Below are 19,134 nucleotides of genomic sequence, written 5' to 3'. Positions count from 1 at the left end.
CACTGCCCGTCCCCTCCCCAGCCCCAGATGTACCCTGGTCTACTTTGTGTTTCCGTGAACGTGTCTCTTACAGACATTTTGCAGAAATGACATCACATATGACCTTTTTTGTCTCTTCTTTCACTTGGCATGCTGTTTTCAAGGTTCATCCATGTTGTACCATACATCAGTACTCCTCTGTTCCTTTTTATGGCCAGATATTGTTTAATTTTATAGATGCATCAGTTTTATTTATCCATTCATTAGTTGTTTTCACTATTTTGACTGTTGTGAATAATGCTACTGTGAGAAATGGAGTACAAATTTTCTGTACTTTGTTAATATACATGGGATTATACTATAATATGAGGAATATATAATAGTGTATTGATATAAATACATGTCTATATCATTATATACAGGGTAATAATAGCTAACATTGAGCTGCTGAGTGTTTTACATGGATTTTTTCATGAAATCCTGAAAACAACTCTTTGAAGTAGGTACTGTTGTTGTTGTTCTTATTTTACAGAAGAGGAAGTAATTTCAGAGAAGTGACTTTTAGTCTCTTCTTGATTTAAGACCCTGTAACCATCTTCACCTCCTTTTTCATTCATTTCTTCTCTTGTCTTCACAGTTCACTTTACTAATCTCATAAGATTTTATCTAACTGCCTTGCCCCACGAAGTCTGTTCACCCTTTTCTTTCTTTTGATGTTTCAGAAGGGAAGGAAGTTGAAATACTACAGTCAGTTTTATGCTGTTTTAGCTCATCCATGTTGTAATGTGTATCAGCACTATCTAAGGAATTTTTTAAAGTGGGAAATTTGGAAAGCAGAGATATGGGTATGGGCGGCACTTCTTCCTCTAACCCATTCCAGCAACCACAAGGCTAATCCAGGCCTTAGGACAGAGCTTTTTGAAGGCACTGCCAGGTCTGAGGGCTCCTCTTCTTGCCAGGCTCCGTGTCCTGCAGCTTGGAGGATGGCACGCCTGCAGCGGAGCTGTCACTCGGTGCTGTCTCAGCACAGAGCAGGGTGTGACCGTGAAGGCACGGCACAGGGCTTCTGTGGGGCGACACACTGCTCTCTGCTGAGTGTGGGGGTCACTCTACACGTCTCTACACATGTTCACATCCACAGAACTGCATGTCTGAAGCCAGACTGCTGTTTCTGCCGGTGATAATCTGTGAAACGTTAAATATACGTACTTACGATTTTATATAATTTGTTTGTATACATTTGCGGCTGTCCAGGTGCGGGTCGGAAAAGAATTTCCAGACACAGAGCATCTCAGAAGGGAAGGAGTTTATTAAGACAAAGAGCAGAGATACTGTGGGCACTGTGAGCACAGTGGGCAGACCTCTGGACAGACCAGGGAGAGTTGACAGTATTTGTGAGTTAATAGCCAATTTTTATAGCCTGAAGACAAAGTACCTTCCCGCCAGAAGGTTGGCATTAGGTGTCAGGCTGGGGCGCCACAGGGTGTTTACCGGAGTGGGCATCTTTGCCTGATTGGGAGTCAGGAAGCCTGATAGTGATGGTCAGGGGCTTATGTCAACGGTTACAAAGGGGATCAATTAGCTTTGGAGGTGACCTTGGTTCTGGGCTCTGCTTCTGTGGCCGTGGTACAAGGCCTCACACCTGCGGCCTGGGTTATGACTCTGCATACTTGCTGTCATACTTGTTGAGTGCCTTTTTTTTTTAAGTGCCTACCATAGACCAAGTATGGGAACTCAAAAGCAGTTGCTTGAGGTTGCAGATCAAGTTACCGTTTAGACTTACACACAGACCTTTAAGTGACTCAGTAGGAGGTCAGGGTCTCAGTCATCAGGCCCAGTCTGTAGTGGCGGACTGAGCTCTTGACAGGCGTGGTCTCTTGTGGTAGTGCCATAGATTGCCTGATTAAAAAAAAAATTAACTATGATCATTTGCTTCAGTACTTGAATACCCACTGTGCATATAAATATGCATTCTGAAGTGCAGTGTTTAGAATTTTTAAGTGGTTTATCGAACTGCTAAATTTCCCAGATTCAAGTATCTGTGCTTTCAGTATCCTTGTGGATTGGTGGTTGATAACTTAAGTGCTTCTGAAGGTTGATAAAGAATAAGTTGAGAAGAAGAAATTCCATCCAAAGTCACAGCAGGGCTTGGCCAGATTATAGCAGAAGGGTAAGAACTGTTTTATAGATACTAGAAGTTAGTAGTCGTAATGTAGCCATTAACCTGCATTTGACTTTTCCTAACATTAACTCCTGATTCCTTCCAAGGGCTGATTTGTAAACCAAAAGCAGTATTGAAATTGAGCATGTAGGTGATTTTGAAAGACTTGAATAGAACCTAATTGCTCCTTAAAATATGTATTGTAGAAAATTAAGAAGTGTTGGTCCTGTTAATGATTAGAGTAGTGTCAGTCAGTCAGTCTCACAGCTGCTTTTGTGATTATAGCCCTTTAATCTCATCCAGTCCAGTGCTTCCTGATGAGGAAGCAGACAGACATTTCTCCTCTACTACTTCTGAACAAAAACTTGATATAAAGGTTGGTTAGTTGGTTAAAATCTAAACTGAATTATTTCAGTCCCATATAAATTGACAGTTTGGATGATTGTTAGCTACATATTAAGAGAAAATGTTCTATGATGTCCTTAAATGACAGAGCCCTTTCCCGTAAATGGCACCCCTAAGTTCATGTACACAGAGGAAAGCTCCAAGCACTACAGTTTCACCTAGACCTCTGGAAACCACAGTCACCTACCTGGGACTGGTTAGTCTCCATCCTGACACTCAGAGCTGACGTGGTGATGGTGATGCTTAAACAACCTTGGAGCTTCTAGCCCCTGGGTAGTCTGAGGCTCTCTGTAATCCCACTCCATACTGTCGGTGGCTCTGCTACAGGCTCTGTAATCCCACTCATACTGTCGGTGGAACTGGGGCTTCCCAGGTGGCTCAGTGGTAAAGAATCCACCTGCCAGCACAGGAGACGTGAGTTCAATCCCTGGGTTGGGAAGATCCCCTGGAGAAGGAAATGGCAGCCCACTCCTGTATTGTTGCCTAGGAAATCCCATGGACAGAGGAGCCTGGCAGGCTGCAGTCCATGGGGCCACAAAGGAGTCAGACACGACTGAGCAACTAAACAACAGCTGGACACACATAATGCTGTTTACAGGTTTTGCTAAGGATTTGAAGTTTACTAAGCTGCTGACCCAGTTTTTAAAAGATTAGGTTCCTCTCAAAACAGCAAGCAGTGTGTCCTTCATACTCCATTCTCTCCTCTCCTCGAGCATTACGTAGGACCAGAAAATACCAAAGTAGTGTGCCTCTAAAAAAGAAGAGGTTGGCATGAGGGAAGGTGACGTTCTTTTCCAGATAAATTGATTTGCATAGCCCTCTGAAGCTCAGTTTTGAGGGCAGTCAGCTGAATGGTCTTCACTGCACGGCTGCAGGTAGGGTGGGAAGAGCCCTGTTAGACTCTGTAGGGAAGCAGGGGCAGCAGCTCCCCACACGCTGTTGTACAGGGACGGGGCCATCTCGCCACGGGAGTCTTGCCTCTGGACTAGAGTCAGTACAAATGGGCCATAAAGGACAAGCTTTATTTTCCCAGAGACCAGGATCAGAAACAAATTTCCATTGTGAAAGGTACCTAATAGTTGAAATTTTTTTGAGTGTTCATCTAGGCTCCCCAAACCCTTAGTGGCCCTAACTTGTAAACTTACATCATTTTCTATCATTTTTGCTACTTCCCCAAATGATAAGGATCTCTTACTGGTTATACTGGTTAAATTGTCCTTGTGACCAAGTTTACAGTTTTCCCTAAAAAGAGAGAGAGCCTTTGAGCTTTTAGTTGTTTGTTTCTCATATATATCATTGTCTGATGTGTTTGTGACTTGTTTTCTGCTGTTACAGAAAAGCTAGCTTGCTAGCCACACATCTGTAACATTCTGAAATATGTTCTCCCCTGACATGCAAACTGTCTTTCCAGACTTCTGTGCAGAATCAGGTATCATTTTGTAGGTAATGATAATGTGGATTTCTTTTAAATGAGTGTTTTTTCAATTAAATCCTGTTCTTTGAAGTTAATTTACAGTGAAAACAGAATGATAAATATGGTTATTTTAAAGGGTGAGGCTTAAAGCTTGTTTTCAGAGTTATTCTGAGAAGCAGTAATATTAAGAAGGTACTTTATAGAGTTTTCTTGAACTAAATCTATAGCTTCTTTTTTACCTACTCAGTTTCCTACTCTTAACAAATTAACCTTTTAAATTTGGAAGGACTTGAAAGAATTTGACCAGTAAGTGGTGTGGTATGTTACAAAGGCTGATGAATCTTGTACACACATTCCTCATGTTCAAGGACCATTGAGCCACGTTCATACTCTACTTCCCCTGAGCAGTTCAGGGCCTAGAAGAGCCCTGACAGATAGATGTCTCATTTTATAGCTCTTGCTATTTGCCTAGGATTAGAAAATGGTCAATCCCAGAAATCTAGCAATTGATCTTTTTTTTTTTTGGTTTGGTTTGGTTTTAAAATGCTAGACCCTGGCGCTTGGTCCACAACCAGATTGGCTTTGCGGAAGCCTTTGTCTTAGATGTGAGCACTGCTTAAGGCCTTCCAGGTTACACGATCCTTTTAGAGAACATTGCATCTCGGCTTGGTGTCCTTTTCTTTGTTCCTGGCCCTCCTGGTTGAGAAGGAGAAAGTGATAGAGATTCTATCAATAGTATATTAAAAATAATTATAACTAAATGGCAGAGATTAATAATTTACCTCTCTAACATTTTTGATTAATTTACATTTAACCAGAAGTTAAGTCTGTTGGTAAATCTATTAGGGAAAGTCTTGGGTTTTCTCAGGCAGCATGCAGTGAGGGAAAGTTGTCACCTCTGTTCCTTAGAAGAACCCAGAAGAGGAGGTAAGATTTTTTAAGGATGACTTGAATGAAAGAATGAAGAAAAAGAAAGGCCAACTGGATGAATACTTGAGAGTGTGTTTTGGGGCTGTGACCGGCTGGTGGCGCTGTTTGGTTGGTGGGCATTGAACTTACTTGTCATTGAACTTACTTGTGCTGAGAACCTTCTCTGAAGTAGTCAGACGGGATGCACGCTGCCTTTTCAAACATGGAACTTGGGAGTCTGGTGGGGAGACTTGGTTGGCATGGTTGGAAAGAGGTTATTGCTCAACTCAGATGGAGAGGAGGAGTCAGTGGAGGAGTAGGAACACGAGAGGAAACTTGGGGCCAGGCCCCTGCGGCATTGCCTGTGTGTGAGTCGTGCCTCCTCAGTCAGAAGTAATCCATCACAGAGAAGGGGACCTCATGACTTGAGGCAGGGGATGATTTTTGACAAGGGCAGTGAAGAGTGTAAGCGGGGGAGAGAGAAAACAGGAAAGGATACACACAGCAAAGCAGGAAGTGTGGGGAATCCGGACCAAGATGTGCAGTGGTGGTAAAGAGGAGCACCCCAGATGGTAGCAGCAGCCTGTGCACGCATGAGGAAGGTTGTGTTAAGTTGAAAAGGAACGCAGGGTTTCTTGCTTTGAAGATGAGCAATAAGATGACACTGTGTGGAGTCATGAGAAACCCTGTCATTGAGCAGTTCTGTCTTGTCCCCTTTACTATAGACCCAGGTGGAGAGGATGAGCATAAAGGAGTGACTTGACTGGAACAGTGTCCTTAAGGAAGTGAAGAAGATGTGCTCTGGGGTGTGGCTTTAAAGGAGTAAGGGCAATGCAGTGAAGTAGTGGGGGAGGCAGGAGACAGAGCTGGGAGAGCTGGGCTTGGCCTCGAGCTTTATCATTCAAAACAGCCCAGGGGGTCTTAGTTGACCACCATCGCCAGCATGGGGCAAGGGGTTTTCCCAAATACCAGGAGGTCAGAATGGGCTGAGGTGGGCACATTGCACTCGTGGAGTGTAAGCACCTCACCTGGGGCGTAGGGCTGAGGGACCTACAAACTCTGTTAGGTTTCCAAGCTGAATAGCGTGTGGAGGGTGGCTGTGCGTGTGCTCCACTCTGACCTCTGTCTCCTCCCCAGCCCTGGCCATGGGTCTCTGTGTCGCCATGATCGCCTTCGTCCGCCTGCCCAGCCTCAAGGTCTCCTGCCTGCTTCTCTCAGGGCTTCTCATCTACGATGTCTTTTGGGTGAGTGTCCCCCCGGAGCTGCTGCTCTCCTTCGGGTCTGACTAGAACATTCACTCCTGAAAATGTACTCGGTACCCTAAGTCTGCTGGCCAGGGTACCTCCTGTCCAAGACCACTCCTTCGGGCCAGCACTACACCTGTTGGAAGATGAGCGGGCCTGTGTGCATGGAGACTTGTCAGAGTAGAGAGTCCGCGGGTGACTCTTGGGTGAGGAGGGAGCACAAGGCTCTCTGCCCTGGAGAGAAGCAAGGCTCTCAACCCTGGAGCATGGCCAGCTGTGCGCTTAGGGCTCCCTCTCTGGGTGTGGAGAGAACAAATCTGCAACACGTACAAGAGCAGAGCTCTTCTCGTTCCTCAAAGTGTGCAGTCTGAAAAGCCTGATGCTGCAGTCCTGAGACTCTGCTTTCAGAAACAAAGAGGGCTGGTGCTGAGGTCGGGGTGCCTCCAGCTCCCTCTGGTAAAGGTGACTCTCCCCTGGCAGGTGTTTTTCTCCGCCTACATCTTTAATAGCAACGTCATGGTGAAGGTGGCCACGCAGCCGGCTGACAATCCCCTTGACGTCCTATCCCGGAAACTCCACCTGGGGCCCAACGTTGGGCGCGATGTCCCGCGCCTATCTCTGCCTGGAAAACTGGTCTTCCCTAGGTAGGACTGGGCCTCGTCTCGGGAGGGTGAGGACCCCACCCTCCTTTGCCCCTTCGTCCCCGCTTGGTTGTCATTGTCATCAGCATTCTGATGGGGACCAGGAAAGGGTTGTGAATCGTCTCCATCTTACAGATGACAGGACAGGAGTACTGACAACTTCCAGAGATGGGTCATCAAGTGATGCGGATGCAGCTTTTTAATAATTGATTAATGTTATCAAACAGCCATACATTACTGCTGTGCTGCAAGTTGGCTAGAGGGAATTAACAGGAGCATCTGGGTCTTTTTTTTTACTTTTCAGACATTTGTAAAAATGTGCTAATGCTAAAATTAGAGTCCCTGGAACTATAATCTTGGAAAAATTAAGGTGCTGCTTTCATCTCCCATGTCTGGTAGTAGTCGGGGGCTTACTGGACATCTCAGCAGTGAGTGTGTGACACGTGGTGAGTTGACAGCTCTAGAGGCGGCGGCACTAGGCGGGAGCTGCCGCAGCCGCTTGGGTGGCGCTGCCCCACAGCGCTGGCCGCTGCAGGCCCTTCTTCCAGCGCTCTGGTGGCGTCAGTCTCCACGCTCCTCTAACAGCTCGTGCTGTTAGACCAGTAGCGGTTGCCATCAGCCGTCAGATAAATTCTTTTTGGCTTCTTAAAAAGCGAACAGACCTCGAGCAGGAGGAGGAGTGGGGTTGTAGAGGGTGAAACCCCTGACGTGTGACACTGCATTCCAGCTCCACGGGCAGCCACTTCTCTATGTTGGGCATCGGAGACATCGTGATGCCTGGACTCCTGTTGTGCTTTGTCCTGCGTTATGACAACTACAAGAAGCAAGCCAGCGGTGACTCCTGCGGTGCCTCCGGACCCGCCAACATCTCCGGGCGCATGCAGAAGGTTTCCTACTTTCATTGCACCCTCATTGGATACTTTGTAGGTAAGAGGACCTGGGAGGCTGCATGCGATCCCCTCCCTGACTATCTTCCAAGCCCTGGAGTTAACCCAGATCTTGCAGCTACAGATGCTGGAGGAAGAAGAGCAGTCACTCTAGTCGTTGCTATAAACAACCACAAAGGGGAAGGAAACTCCTGACCCTGAGATGAGGCCAGCAGCCTCGTTCCCTATCCAATAATAGTGTGTTTGAAGGACATTGTAGGAAAAGTGTGGTCGGGCCTCAGAGCTGAGAACACCTACCCCACGGTGATGGAGCAGTGTGTGTGCTTAATTACATCTTCAGCGTGAGTTTAATGGATGTCATGTTTATTTCCTCTGCTGTTTGACAGATATTTCCCTTCATCTGCTCTAACATTTCCATCACCTCTGACCTGGACTCTCCTTGGCTAGTGTTTCTCTAGCCAGCTCTGTTTTGGCTGGACAGGGAGAGACGGTTGTATATCTGCCCTGCGTGAGCTGTGACAGCGAGGGGAGAGGAGCACCTTGCTCACCTCAGTGCCTCCTGCTGAGGGAGCCCTGCACAGTTCCATGGCGCTTTCCTAGGCCTGCGCTCATTTCCACTCCAGCAGCTCCCAGTGGGCAAGGCCACTGCCCTGCGGCTTGAGATGTGCAAGGCCACATGGCTGTCATAAGCAGCAGGGCTAGAACTTGAACCCAGGTCTTTTGCTTCCAAGTCTGTCCTCATCCAGCTTCCCAGTGGCACTAGTGGTAAAGAGCCCACCTCCTGCCAATTCAGGAGACACTAGAGATGCGGGTTCCACCCTGGGTCGGGAAGCTCCCCTGGAGGAGGGCATGGCAGCCCACTCCAGTATTCTCACCTGGAGAATCCCATGGACAGAGGAGCCTGGCGGGCTACAGTCCATGGGGTCACAAAGAGTCGGACACGGCTGATGCAGCTTAGCACGTCCACACGCCTGTCATCATCATATATATAGGAGACGGGGAGACCAGGCACATTTGGGGCCAAAATGAGGTCTGGAACCAGGGCCTTGGGCCACTTACAGGCCCTTGGAATTCTGAGTTTTGAAAAAGCTGTGCTGCTCCCTGTTTCTTTCCCTGCTCAAGCTAGGCATGTCACTCCCTACCTCTGGAGGGGGTGTCACGTTAGAGCTGCACAGTCTCAGGGCCATGCTGCGAAGCCGTCAGGTGACAGAGGTCTCCTCCCTCGGGCTGGCTGCTTGGAGTTACTCACCAGCGTTTCTCTCCCTGCAGGTCTGCTCACTGCGACTGTGGCGTCTCGAATTCACCGAGCAGCCCAGCCTGCCCTTCTCTATTTGGTGCCATTTACCTTATTGCCACTCCTCACGATGGCCTATTTAAAGGTGAGAAAGGCAGGTATAAGCCAGTGGAAACGATAAAATGACATTGACCCTGGACTTGGCTAGGTATTCCCCTTGCTTGAGGTATTCCCCTAAGCTCTTCATCTTGGGATCTCTGTGTGTGTTTGTGTGTTTTTGCTAACCTGCTACTAGCAACCTCTTCCAGATTTTTAACAGCCATTGGCTGAAAATACTAATGAGTTAGACCCCTCACCACCTAGTCATGGATTAGTTAACTGAAATCCCTAAAACCCTGCTGCAGAGACTTCCTGTTTCTCTTAAAAGCAGCATGCTATTACCACCTAATAGCTCTTTTAGTACTCTGCATTAAAGATTGGAAATAAGAAATGTAAAACCTGAGGGCCCTGATTCACAAGGTTTATACTGTCACTCACATTTTACAGACTAGGAAGCAGACACAGAGGTTAAGTATGAGCCTGGATCATTTGACTCACAAGTGGTTGAACTGCCCCCAGGACCGAGTCAGAGCCCTTTCCTGCTCGGGGTGCCAGGAGCCCTTCTAGCAAGTTCTTCAAAGAACTGGGAGGTTACTTTTCAATGAGTAAAATGTGAATGTTCTTTGATTCTGCACAGAATCAATCTGCTCTGAGGTCAGGAGTCAGGAAGGGCTTGTACATAGATAGGTGTGCCTCGATCTGAAACATGTGGCTGAAGTCGTGTCTTTCCCAGGGTGACCTACGGCGAATGTGGTCTGAGCCATTCCACTCCAAGTCCAGCAGCTCCAGATTCCTGGAAGTATGATGGATCACAGCGGGCGACCAGAATGGCCTCTCAGTCCTTCTCTGTCAACGTGTGGCTTGTTTCCTCTTAGAGCTGGCCTGGTACTCGGAGATGCACCTGTGTAAGGACTGCCGTGTGCCCAGATTTTGCATTTTCGGGAGCGAGGTGCTGGAGCCTGCGTGGTTCCTTCTCTTCCTGCCGCCGGAGAGGTGGAGCCCCTCCTGGAGTGACAGGTCCTCCCCCACCCCCCAGCGCGCCTCCCTCCCCCGTTTTTATGGATCTGCACCAGACTGTTACCTGCGGGGGACGGAGATGCGACTGTTGACACTGACAACGGCAAGGAGTCGTTCTGTACCTTTGAACACTAAAAGGATGGAAACCTTAGCAAACTGGTTTCTTCAGTGAACCCTCAAGAACTTTGGGACCAGTTTCCTATGGGGGACTCAGTTTCAGAGAACTGAGACAGAAGCTCTTCTGTCGTTATATTCTTCTTTCCTTTTTTTGGATTTATTAAATATTTTCTGTGGTGTGAAGTGACTTATTAAATCCACAGACATTGAGTGACTTCTTACAACATACACATAAGAATTTGTTGTAATGAGTTCATGTCCACCCAGACGTTGTGTTGGCAGTGAACGAGGGCACGGTTTTTATACGTACATACACACCCACATGCACATAGATATATATGAATAAACAGAAATTAAAACCCGCTAAGCTCATGCTGTGTAGCGGACAGGGGCTTGCTGTAATTTCTAGCATGTAGAGCAGTTCACGCTGGCTTCCTTGTATACAGACAAGCTGCTGTCTCTCCCTCCACGACTGAACGTGCAGTTAAAAACCAGTATAGTATTTGTACTGATAGACTCATGGACTGTAGGGGACCCTCATTTGGTTTTGATCAGTGTAGCAAATTAGGGATGAAAAGTTAAACCTTTCTGGCCCGTTTTTTTGTTTTGTTTTGACAGGCTTCTTCCCTGCAGGGTTTTCAGTAGTTTCTTGAACCAATGCATGTATTATGGCAGCAGGTGTCTGTGCTTCTGATCATAGTAATGTACTACTTGTAAATACATTTTTCTATTTTCTATTTTTTTTGTATTTTTTTTTTTTTGGCCTTTTGTTTCATTGGTGTGCTGTATTTTCCATGCCCTCACTCCTTTAAGAAAAAAAAAGGAAAAAAGCAACACGAGCCTGTCCTTGCTGTTGTGATTGCAGTCTTGGTTTCCCTGTGGTGACAGCTGGGCACTGGGGACAAATGTCAAACACCCCCCAAAGACGGGCCCTCCGTTGCAGGAGTCGCAGCTCGAGCTTGCAGCTACAGCCTCGACTGGGGGCCAGCGTCCAGGCGGTGGCTAATGTGAGTGGCAACTGGGGGGCCAGCGTCCAGGCAGTGACTAATGTGAGTGGCAACTGGGGGGCCAGCGTCCAGGCGGTGGCTAATGTGAGTGCCAACTGGGGGCCAGCGTCCAGGCGGTGGGTAATGTGAGTGCCAACTGGGGGCCAGCGTCCAGGCGGTGGCTAATGTGAGTGGCAACTGAGGGCCAGCGTCCAGGCAGTGGCTAATGTGAGTGGCAACTGGGGGCCAGCGTCCAGGCGGTGGCTAATGTGAGTGGCATCTGTGGACTGACGGGGGAGTCGCCTGTCGTCTGGATCAAGAGAAGCCGGGGATGGGCCTGTACACCTGGGAGCACAGGCTGCAGAGGGGCCTGCTGTCCTGGACTCTCCCTGAGACAGGTGACCTGTGTAGAAACCGGGGGCACTGGGGGCCCTGTGGCTGGAGGTCGCGGTGTGCGGCATTCACAGGCGGGCGGTGCACGTGGCCGTCAGCGTACTGCATTCCTCCATGTCTTCAGGTCCCACTGAAGGCTGTTTGGTTGTTTTGTTGGTTTTTGTTTACTGTTTTTAATAAGTGCCTCCTTTCTAGCCTTTGTTACCTCACCTTCACTTTTGGGTGTTGGTACCAAGTGGAGCTCCCGTCACCACCTACCTGCTCAGCCTGTCCAGGAGACCAGCGGCATCCCCTGCAGCTGTGGTTCATGCTGCACACGTCCCAGGACGGAGGCTTCCGCTGTCCACACAGCTCCCAGCAGTCTCTGGGTTCAGCGGAGACGGGGAGTACACGGTGCGACCCCTGCTGAGGAGCCAGCCCTCTTAAGCCCTCAAGGATGCCGATGGCTAACTAAGGGGCGGGGCGAGAGGTGGGGGGACTCTTCCACAATGACCCTGATTAAGGGCAAGTGCCGACCATAGTCAAAAATAACCTCTTGGCAGTTAGTCATTTTCATTTTTCTGACTTTTCATTATAAAACAATTCCAGACAGAAGGTAAATTTCTGTCATCACTCCTATGCAGGTTTAGTAGGGGGAATACCCATACAGGACTCCTGAATGTAATCGGGATTCCAGCTGTAGTCTGCAGGGCACTTGAAACTTTGGCAGAGTGACCACAGATGTTCCTTTTGTTTTAAATTAAGCCCAGGAGCTGCGCCAGAACGTGCCCGGTTCTGGAGGTGGTGTGGTCTTCTGACAGGGAAGGGTGGGGTGCAGTTACACTGCGTGCTTGCTTCCAGTTTCTCCTTCCAGCCTCTCAGCCTTGCTTGATACACTTAGGTCCTGGTCTGTCTTTTACTGGTTTCTCAGATATTCTTTGAATTTTGGGGTTTTCTAAGAAGTCTCTTGCATTAATTAGGCAAGGGATGTTGGCAACGTTCCATCATGGACTGCCCCCCACACCCCCAGTCTGGGGATCTTTTTCGTGCAACAAGTCTGCATGTTGGAACTCCCACTAACTTGCAGTCACTTTCTTCTAATTTGAACGAATGGAGACACGACAGCAGTTTATGCAAAGCCTAGCACGTCACATTACTATTATCACCACTTAGCCTTTCTGAATAAGACAGCTGCACAGTTCCCTGTGTAGGAGCAGTTCAGACTGGGGCACTGCAGGGCTGCGGCAGGCTGCTGTGTGAACGGCCTTTGTAGCATGCCAGCACAGGCCTTGGCGAAGCAGGTAAGTTACGTTAGCCGCAAGAAAGGGAAAAGGGCTAGTTCTCTGTGAGGGTGGAGGGAAGGGAGCTCTGTTTCGCCAATAAAGTGTTAAAAATAGAATCTGCCATGCCTGCATAGCAGTGCTCACAGTACCACCAGCTCCAGCGTTGTTCGCAGATGTGTGTTTTGTAACGTCTGACGTGTGTCACAGCCTCAGAATGTAGCAGTCTGGTACATACGTGAGTGTCCACTGTGGAGCTCTCCTCCTCCACAGAGGCCAGCCTGACAGGCTGAGAAGGAGACCAGCCCGCTCGGCTCCTGGTCCTCCAGTGCGTAGGGGCCTGGACAGCCTCCCGCCTTCACTCAGTCCCATTGCTTTGGCAGTTGCCAGTGATGGAATCACTTCAGGAACCAGGGCTCCTAACACCAGTGTCAACCTTGCCACGGAAGTTTGTACTGAAGAGCTGTGACTTAGAATCAGAACCCAGGCCCTCCGCTCTTCTTGGAGGTATAAGCCAGGTAAGAGACTTTTGTTTGTTTTTTAATCCAGAAATTCTGTTCCCACGCAGTTTACACACTGCTTTCCACTTGTGAGGTCTTCTCCAGGTTTGGAATCCAGCTTCTGGTGTATGGAGCTCTCCCAGGACTGTGTCAGCTATGACTTGTTTCCTCCCCAACCTTTTCCTTGGAATTCAAAGCCCTTTGCCTCCGTTTGAAGTATTTCAGTTATGTTTCAGTTTAAGCTGTGTCAGTCACTAAGTGCTCCTTGAACAGAACCAGACACCCTGATCCCACCCTCGTGGTCTAACGCCAGCCTTGCTTCAGCTCACCTGGCGTGTGAGGCAGGTGGGGTGCCGGGCATCCCCCTGTGAGGCGGGTGTGCAGCAGTAGCTCTCAGTGCACGACTGGGGGCCTAGCCGGGAATGCTGACCCACAGGGCTGTGTGTGCTGGCCAGGAGGAGGTTGGGAGCAGGGTGGGGAGTGCTCCTCTGTCCCGATGGACAGAGGCCAGCACTGGGCCAAGGGTCTCTGCCCGCTGAATGCAGCACCAAGCCCAGTTTGGATGTCTTACCGCTCAGAGCCGGCGGTCAGCAGGGGTCTCACCTCAGTGCCTCGTGGCCCGCTGTGGAAATCTCACTCAGTGCAGTGCTCTTCAGTGGTGACCCTTGGCTGTGCAGTGGTGCTCTTAGATACCCGAGTTAGTGGAGATGGACCTGGAGGACTCCAGCTGAGAGATGGATTCTGCCTGGTCAGTTTCTTAAGATCCAGGAAGTCCACCCCCTGTTGCGTAGAACCTGTGAAGCCTGCCGCTGGTTCCCAGATGAACAGAGGCTCTGAGGGTCCTGAGATAGGGGGGCGGGGTGCCCGGGCTTCCTCCAGTGCCCATTGGAGCCCAGGAAGACAGAGGAATGGGGAGGCTGAGGGGAGCGAAGAGGTCTGCCAGGCAATGGGCACAGACTTCTGTCTTGTGAGGAATGAGAGGCAGGAAGTGAGTGTCCAGGAGACAAAGGCAGAAGGCAGCAGGGGGCAGGGGGCCCCCCTAGCCAGCATTCCAGCCCCGGGGTTCTGGGGTCCTCGCCCCGGGCAGGTTACGCGTCAGCCTTCCAAGGAGAGTTCACTGGATCCTCCTGGGCCTGGCGAGCTCATGCGCTGACTTGTGGCGGTCGCTCCTTTTCTGTCGGAGGCAGTGGATTTCTCACACTTTGGGTCAGCACTGTGGCTTGTTTTCAGTTCCCCCGCCCCGCCCCGAGTGTAGGGTAGCTGTGCCCAGCTGTGCAGGCTCACAGGGGAGGGCAGAAACCTGGCGTCAGTAGAGGAGATGGAGGACTCAGTCATATGGGAGGAGCGGCCCTGGCCTCTGAGCTGATGGCGCGGCGAGTCACGGCCTCGCCAGCTGCGCGACGGCGGGAACAGTGTTGCCTCCCCAGCGCCGTCCACGGGGGCCGCGGCCCCGCCACCCTGGCCACCGGTGCGTTCGTGTCTGCATCGTTCAGTGTCACCTGCTGGGTCTCCCTGCCTCTCTCTGTCCTTCACTGAGCTCTTCTGCTAATAGGCCTTCCCGTGAGAGCTGACCTGGGCTCTTGGAGTGGGAAGGACAGACAGAACTTGGTGCAACGGTGGATGCAGAGGGTGGGGGCTAGATGACGACTCTGGCTTCTGATCTGAAAACAATTAATTGCCAAATCTAAGATAAGGAAAAGATAGGGAGTCCTGGTCTAGTTAGTAGAGTAACTAAAGCTCAAAGATTGGGATGAAAGCATGTTGTTGTTCAGTCACTCAGTTGTATCCAACTCTGTGACCCCGTGAACTGAAGCCCACCAGGCTTCCCTGTCCCTCATCACCTCCCGGAGGTTCCTCAAACTCATGTCCATTGAGTTGGTGATGCATCCTCTGCCACCCTCTTCTCCTGTTGCCTTCGCTCTTTCCCAGTGTCAGGATGAAAGCTTAGAAGTGGTATTCAAAGCCTTGGGGGATATATTTATACAAGCTGTACTCAACAGTGACAGGTCAGAGAATCGCTCCCACAAGGTTCTGTGTGTCAAGGTACCTGGAAGCACGTGGCCCTCACGGCCACACAGGACCTTCCTCGATGACAGAGCTCTTCGGAGCCTTAGTTTCTCAGTCTGGAGTGGGAATAGAGGGGCCTTATTTGAAGTATCGCAAGAATACTAGGCACCATTCAGGTTTATTGAGTTTTTCGTGTACTCCACAGACAATTTGCCAGTCTTCACAGAGTTAAAATACACTTAAAAAAAATCAGATTTAAACAGACACACTTCCATTATCCAGATGACCACAGCTTTGGTAATACAGCTCGTCACTGAGGAGGCTTCCCCTGTTGAGGGGTGAAAGCCCCGCCTTCCTCGTCTCAGCTTTCGGATCTCGGCAGTGGCTGGGTTGCAGCAGGGCCGCTGCCGTTAGCCCAGGCCAGTCCAGGGTCTGGACACGCTGGAGGACTTGGTGCAGGGAGGGGCTGAGTCAGCCTGAGTACAGGTGCCGCACACCCATATGTCCTGGGGTGCCTGCGCGCGTGTCCGCTGCCACAGCTTCTCTGGGAAAGGGCCCAGGGGCCACCTGGGCAGGTTTGAGGCGCACCCCTGAGGGCTTCCTAGAGCCTTTCCTTAAGAGGCCACCTCAGGCCTTAATCATCTCGCAGCCATGTGTGAGCAGATTGCTCACAGCAGAAGCAGGAAGTGTCCTCACGACAGGACCCGGGGGGCCTGTGAGGGGTCCTGGACTTGCCCTGACAGGAGCTCACCTGGGGGCTGGTCTGCCGAATGGATCCTTCACATTGTGGGGCTTAAAGCCAAGCATTTCGGCCTCTGACCAGGTTCTGCAAACAAACCAATATTGACATATTTTTGCCCAATGTTGACATTTTTATTTTTCTATCCTTTTGATTAGCTTTTTCATAATAAATGCTATCTATGCCCTCTTTGTTGTACTTTAGAAATCTGCCTATTTTGAGGGAAAAGGTAATTGTTCCACTGTAAAGCTCCCTGTCCATCATCATGGGCCTTAAATCTGAAAGCTTTTCTTAAACACCCTTTGTAACAGAAGACTCAATGGACCAAACTCCCAGCCTGTTTGCAAATAAAGAGCAGTGTCATCATAAGCCTCTTGTCTCAAGTCAGTCCACAGATGGGGAAAAAACAGAGACCAGGCTAGGTGGAGGTTGCAGTCTACTGTCTTTTAATAATAACTTTTGTTGGAGTGCAGTTGCTTTACAGTGCCATCAGTTTCTGCTGTATGGCAAACTGAATCAGTTACACGTGTGTATATACGTGTATCCGCTCTTCCTTGGCTTTCCTTCCGGTTTAGGTCACTACAGAGCATTGAGTAGAGGTCCCTGTGCTGTACAGTCTGTTCTGGTTAGTTGTCTGTTTTATACAGAGTAGTGTAAGTAGGTCAGTCGTAATCGACCAGCTCGTCCGCCTCTCCTTCCCCCTTGATAACTTCAGTTTGTTCTCTACACCTGTGACTCTGCTTCGCCAATAAGTTCATTTGTACCATTCTTCTAGATTCCACATACAAGCAGTATCACACCTTACCCTTCTGACTTCCTTCAGTCTGTATGACTCTCTAGGTCCATCCATAGCGCTGCGGATGGCGTTATTTCGTTCCTTTTTATGGCTGAGTGATGCTCTGTTGTATAGCTGTAGCACATCTTTATCCATTCATCTGTCAGTGGCCACCTGGGTGGCTTCCATGTCTTGGCTATTGTAAATAGCGCTGTAATGTACATTGAGGTACGTGCATCCATTGAGATTATGGTTTTCTCCAGAGAATACCCCAGGAGCGTGCTTACTGGGTCACACAGTGGCTCTGCTTTTAGTGTCCTGAGGAACCTCCAGTTCCCCGTAGTGCCTGTACCAATTTACTTTTCCCACCAGTAGTGTGGGAGGCTTCCCTTTTCTCCTCACCCTCTCCAGCACTGTATTGTTTGTAGACTTTTGATGATGGCCATTCTGACTGGTGTGAGGTGATAACCTTGTTATAGTTTTGATTTGCATTTCTGTAAGAATCAGTGACATTGAGCATCTTTTTGTGTCTTTTGGCCCATCGAAATGTCTTCTTTGGAGAAATGTCTATTTAGATCTGCCCATTTTTGAATTTTTTTTTTTTTTTTTATATTGAGCTGCACAAGCTGTTTGTATATTTTGGAATTACACCCTTGTCGGTTGCTTTGTTTGTAAATAATTTTCTCCTATTTGAGGGCTGTTTTTGTTTTGTTTAGGATTTTAGTTGCTGTGCAAAAGCTTTTAAGTTTAGTTAGGTCCTTTTTAATTTTGTTTTTATTTTCATTGCTTTTGGCAGTAGATCGAAAAAGATCTTGGCTGTAATTTATGTCACAGAGTATGTTTTCCTCTAACGATTTTATAGTATCTGACCTTACATTTAGGTCTTTAATCCATTTGGAGTTTGTTTTTGGGTCTGGTGTTAGGAAGTGTTCTGATTTCATTCTTCCACTCGTAGCTGCCCAGTTTTCCCAGCACCTCTATTGAATAAGGCTGTCTTTTCTCAAGAAGTCCACTCTTAATAAAAGATGTCAACAAAGCATTTGCAAGAGTCTCTATCCTCTAGGTTAAGGTGGGGAAGTAGGGGCATCCAGAGTATCATTGACGAAGCAGATTAAATAACTAGTTGAATGGTCCTGTTATCCCAAAGGTTCTCGCCTTTGTCCCCAGCCCTGCCCACACGTCTCTTGAGAATGTGGCTGCAGACACAGCTTAGCAAATTTGGGTCAGATCAGACACAGGGGAGTCTGGTGTTGAGCGCCACACTCTGAGGCGGCGACAGCGCCCAGGGCCCCTGCGGCGGGCGCTGCTGTCACCAGCGCACAGAGGACTCCTGCGGCCAGCGCCTGCGAAGTGGCAGCGGGAACACAGGCCTGGGGCCTTGCCCACTGTCCTTCCTCCCCCCGCGGAATCCCTCACAGCCCCCACCCTCAGGAAATACAGAGAAGTCAGTACACACTCGGCTGGCTCAGTGGCCTACTCCCTGCTCGCAAACGTTTTCAGTCCAACCACTGCCCGTAGGAATCAAGGACTGTCACAGCCACCTCTGTCCTCATCTTCCCAAATCCAAATCCAGTGTGTATTCCACACCGTGGGCCAGAGTGGTGGTCAGACATCTCAGACTTGTAGTAAAATCTCATGATACAGTGTAGGCAGGGCAAATTTTGTTACCCACGTTATAACAGACGAGGAGGTTCATGGTCAGCTAATTTGCCCCAGATCTTCCTGCCTCCAGAGCCTGAGCTCATTATCAGAAGACAGTCACACCCACGTTTTGTTTGGCTTAAAGTTTCTGTCAACAGGGAAGGACCGTGCCAACAACTTCCTACTAGAAGTGGGGGAACCACTGACCATCTTAGGCGAGGAGGAGCTGGGGTCTGGTTGCCTGAGCGTTGAGCTGACGCAGCTGCTGCCCACAGGGTGCGCAGGCCTGCCTCCCTCCCCGGAAGGCTGTAGCAAGGTGAGTGCTAAGTGACTGCTAAGCTAGGGCACTCACGGCCTCACACAGGGACCAGCACACATGCCTCCTGGCAAGCCACATCCGGACCTTAGTGTCCCTCGTCGCTGTCATTAAAACAGCAAACCATAAAAATAAACGAAAACAACTGTCAGCTGCTGTTCCAATCGCCAGTAATGGTGGGCTGTAATTCAGACCAACCCTCCTGCTAAAAATAAGATGAAATACCGAAAATATCTTTTGAAAAGCAATGGAGAAGCTTCTGCTTCTGCTAATGATGGGAGAAGAACTCCTGTTTCATCCAACCCTGCCACAAATGACAGCTATACATTCTCAACAAAATACAGAAGCAACCTTAAGGCCGCATAGGACAACCAAACTCAGGAGAAACTGGAGGGGAGCTGACAGTTGGAA

General features: G+C 49.1%; 1 protein-coding gene across 17 annotated transcripts in view; it reads left to right on the top strand.

The window, feature by feature from the left end:
- Positions 1-10,844, top strand: part of SPPL3 (signal peptide peptidase like 3) — a 107,595-nt gene extending 96,751 nt beyond the window's left edge. For all 17 annotated transcript variants that reach the window (XM_086348302.1, XM_086348311.1, XM_086348297.1 and 14 more), the window contains 5 exons: positions 6,006-6,112; positions 6,593-6,756; positions 7,481-7,680; positions 8,910-9,019; positions 9,707-10,844. In XM_086348302.1, coding sequence (XP_086204428.1) covers positions 6,006-6,112; positions 6,593-6,756; positions 7,481-7,680; positions 8,910-9,019; positions 9,707-9,778 — 653 coding nt within the window. In that variant the 3' untranslated portion in view covers positions 9,779-10,844. The remainder of the gene's footprint in view (positions 1-6,005; positions 6,113-6,592; positions 6,757-7,480; positions 7,681-8,909; positions 9,020-9,706) is intronic.
- The last annotated feature ends 8,290 nt before the right edge of the window (positions 10,845-19,134 follow it).

Source organism: Bos grunniens, chromosome 17, assembly GCF_055505025.1.
Source record: "Bos grunniens cultivar Pamir isolate PY7600 chromosome 17, Bosgru_T2T1.0, whole genome shotgun sequence".
Taxonomy (NCBI): domain Eukaryota; kingdom Metazoa; phylum Chordata; class Mammalia; order Artiodactyla; family Bovidae; genus Bos; species Bos grunniens.
This window is presented reverse-complemented; position numbering and strand designations above follow the sequence as displayed.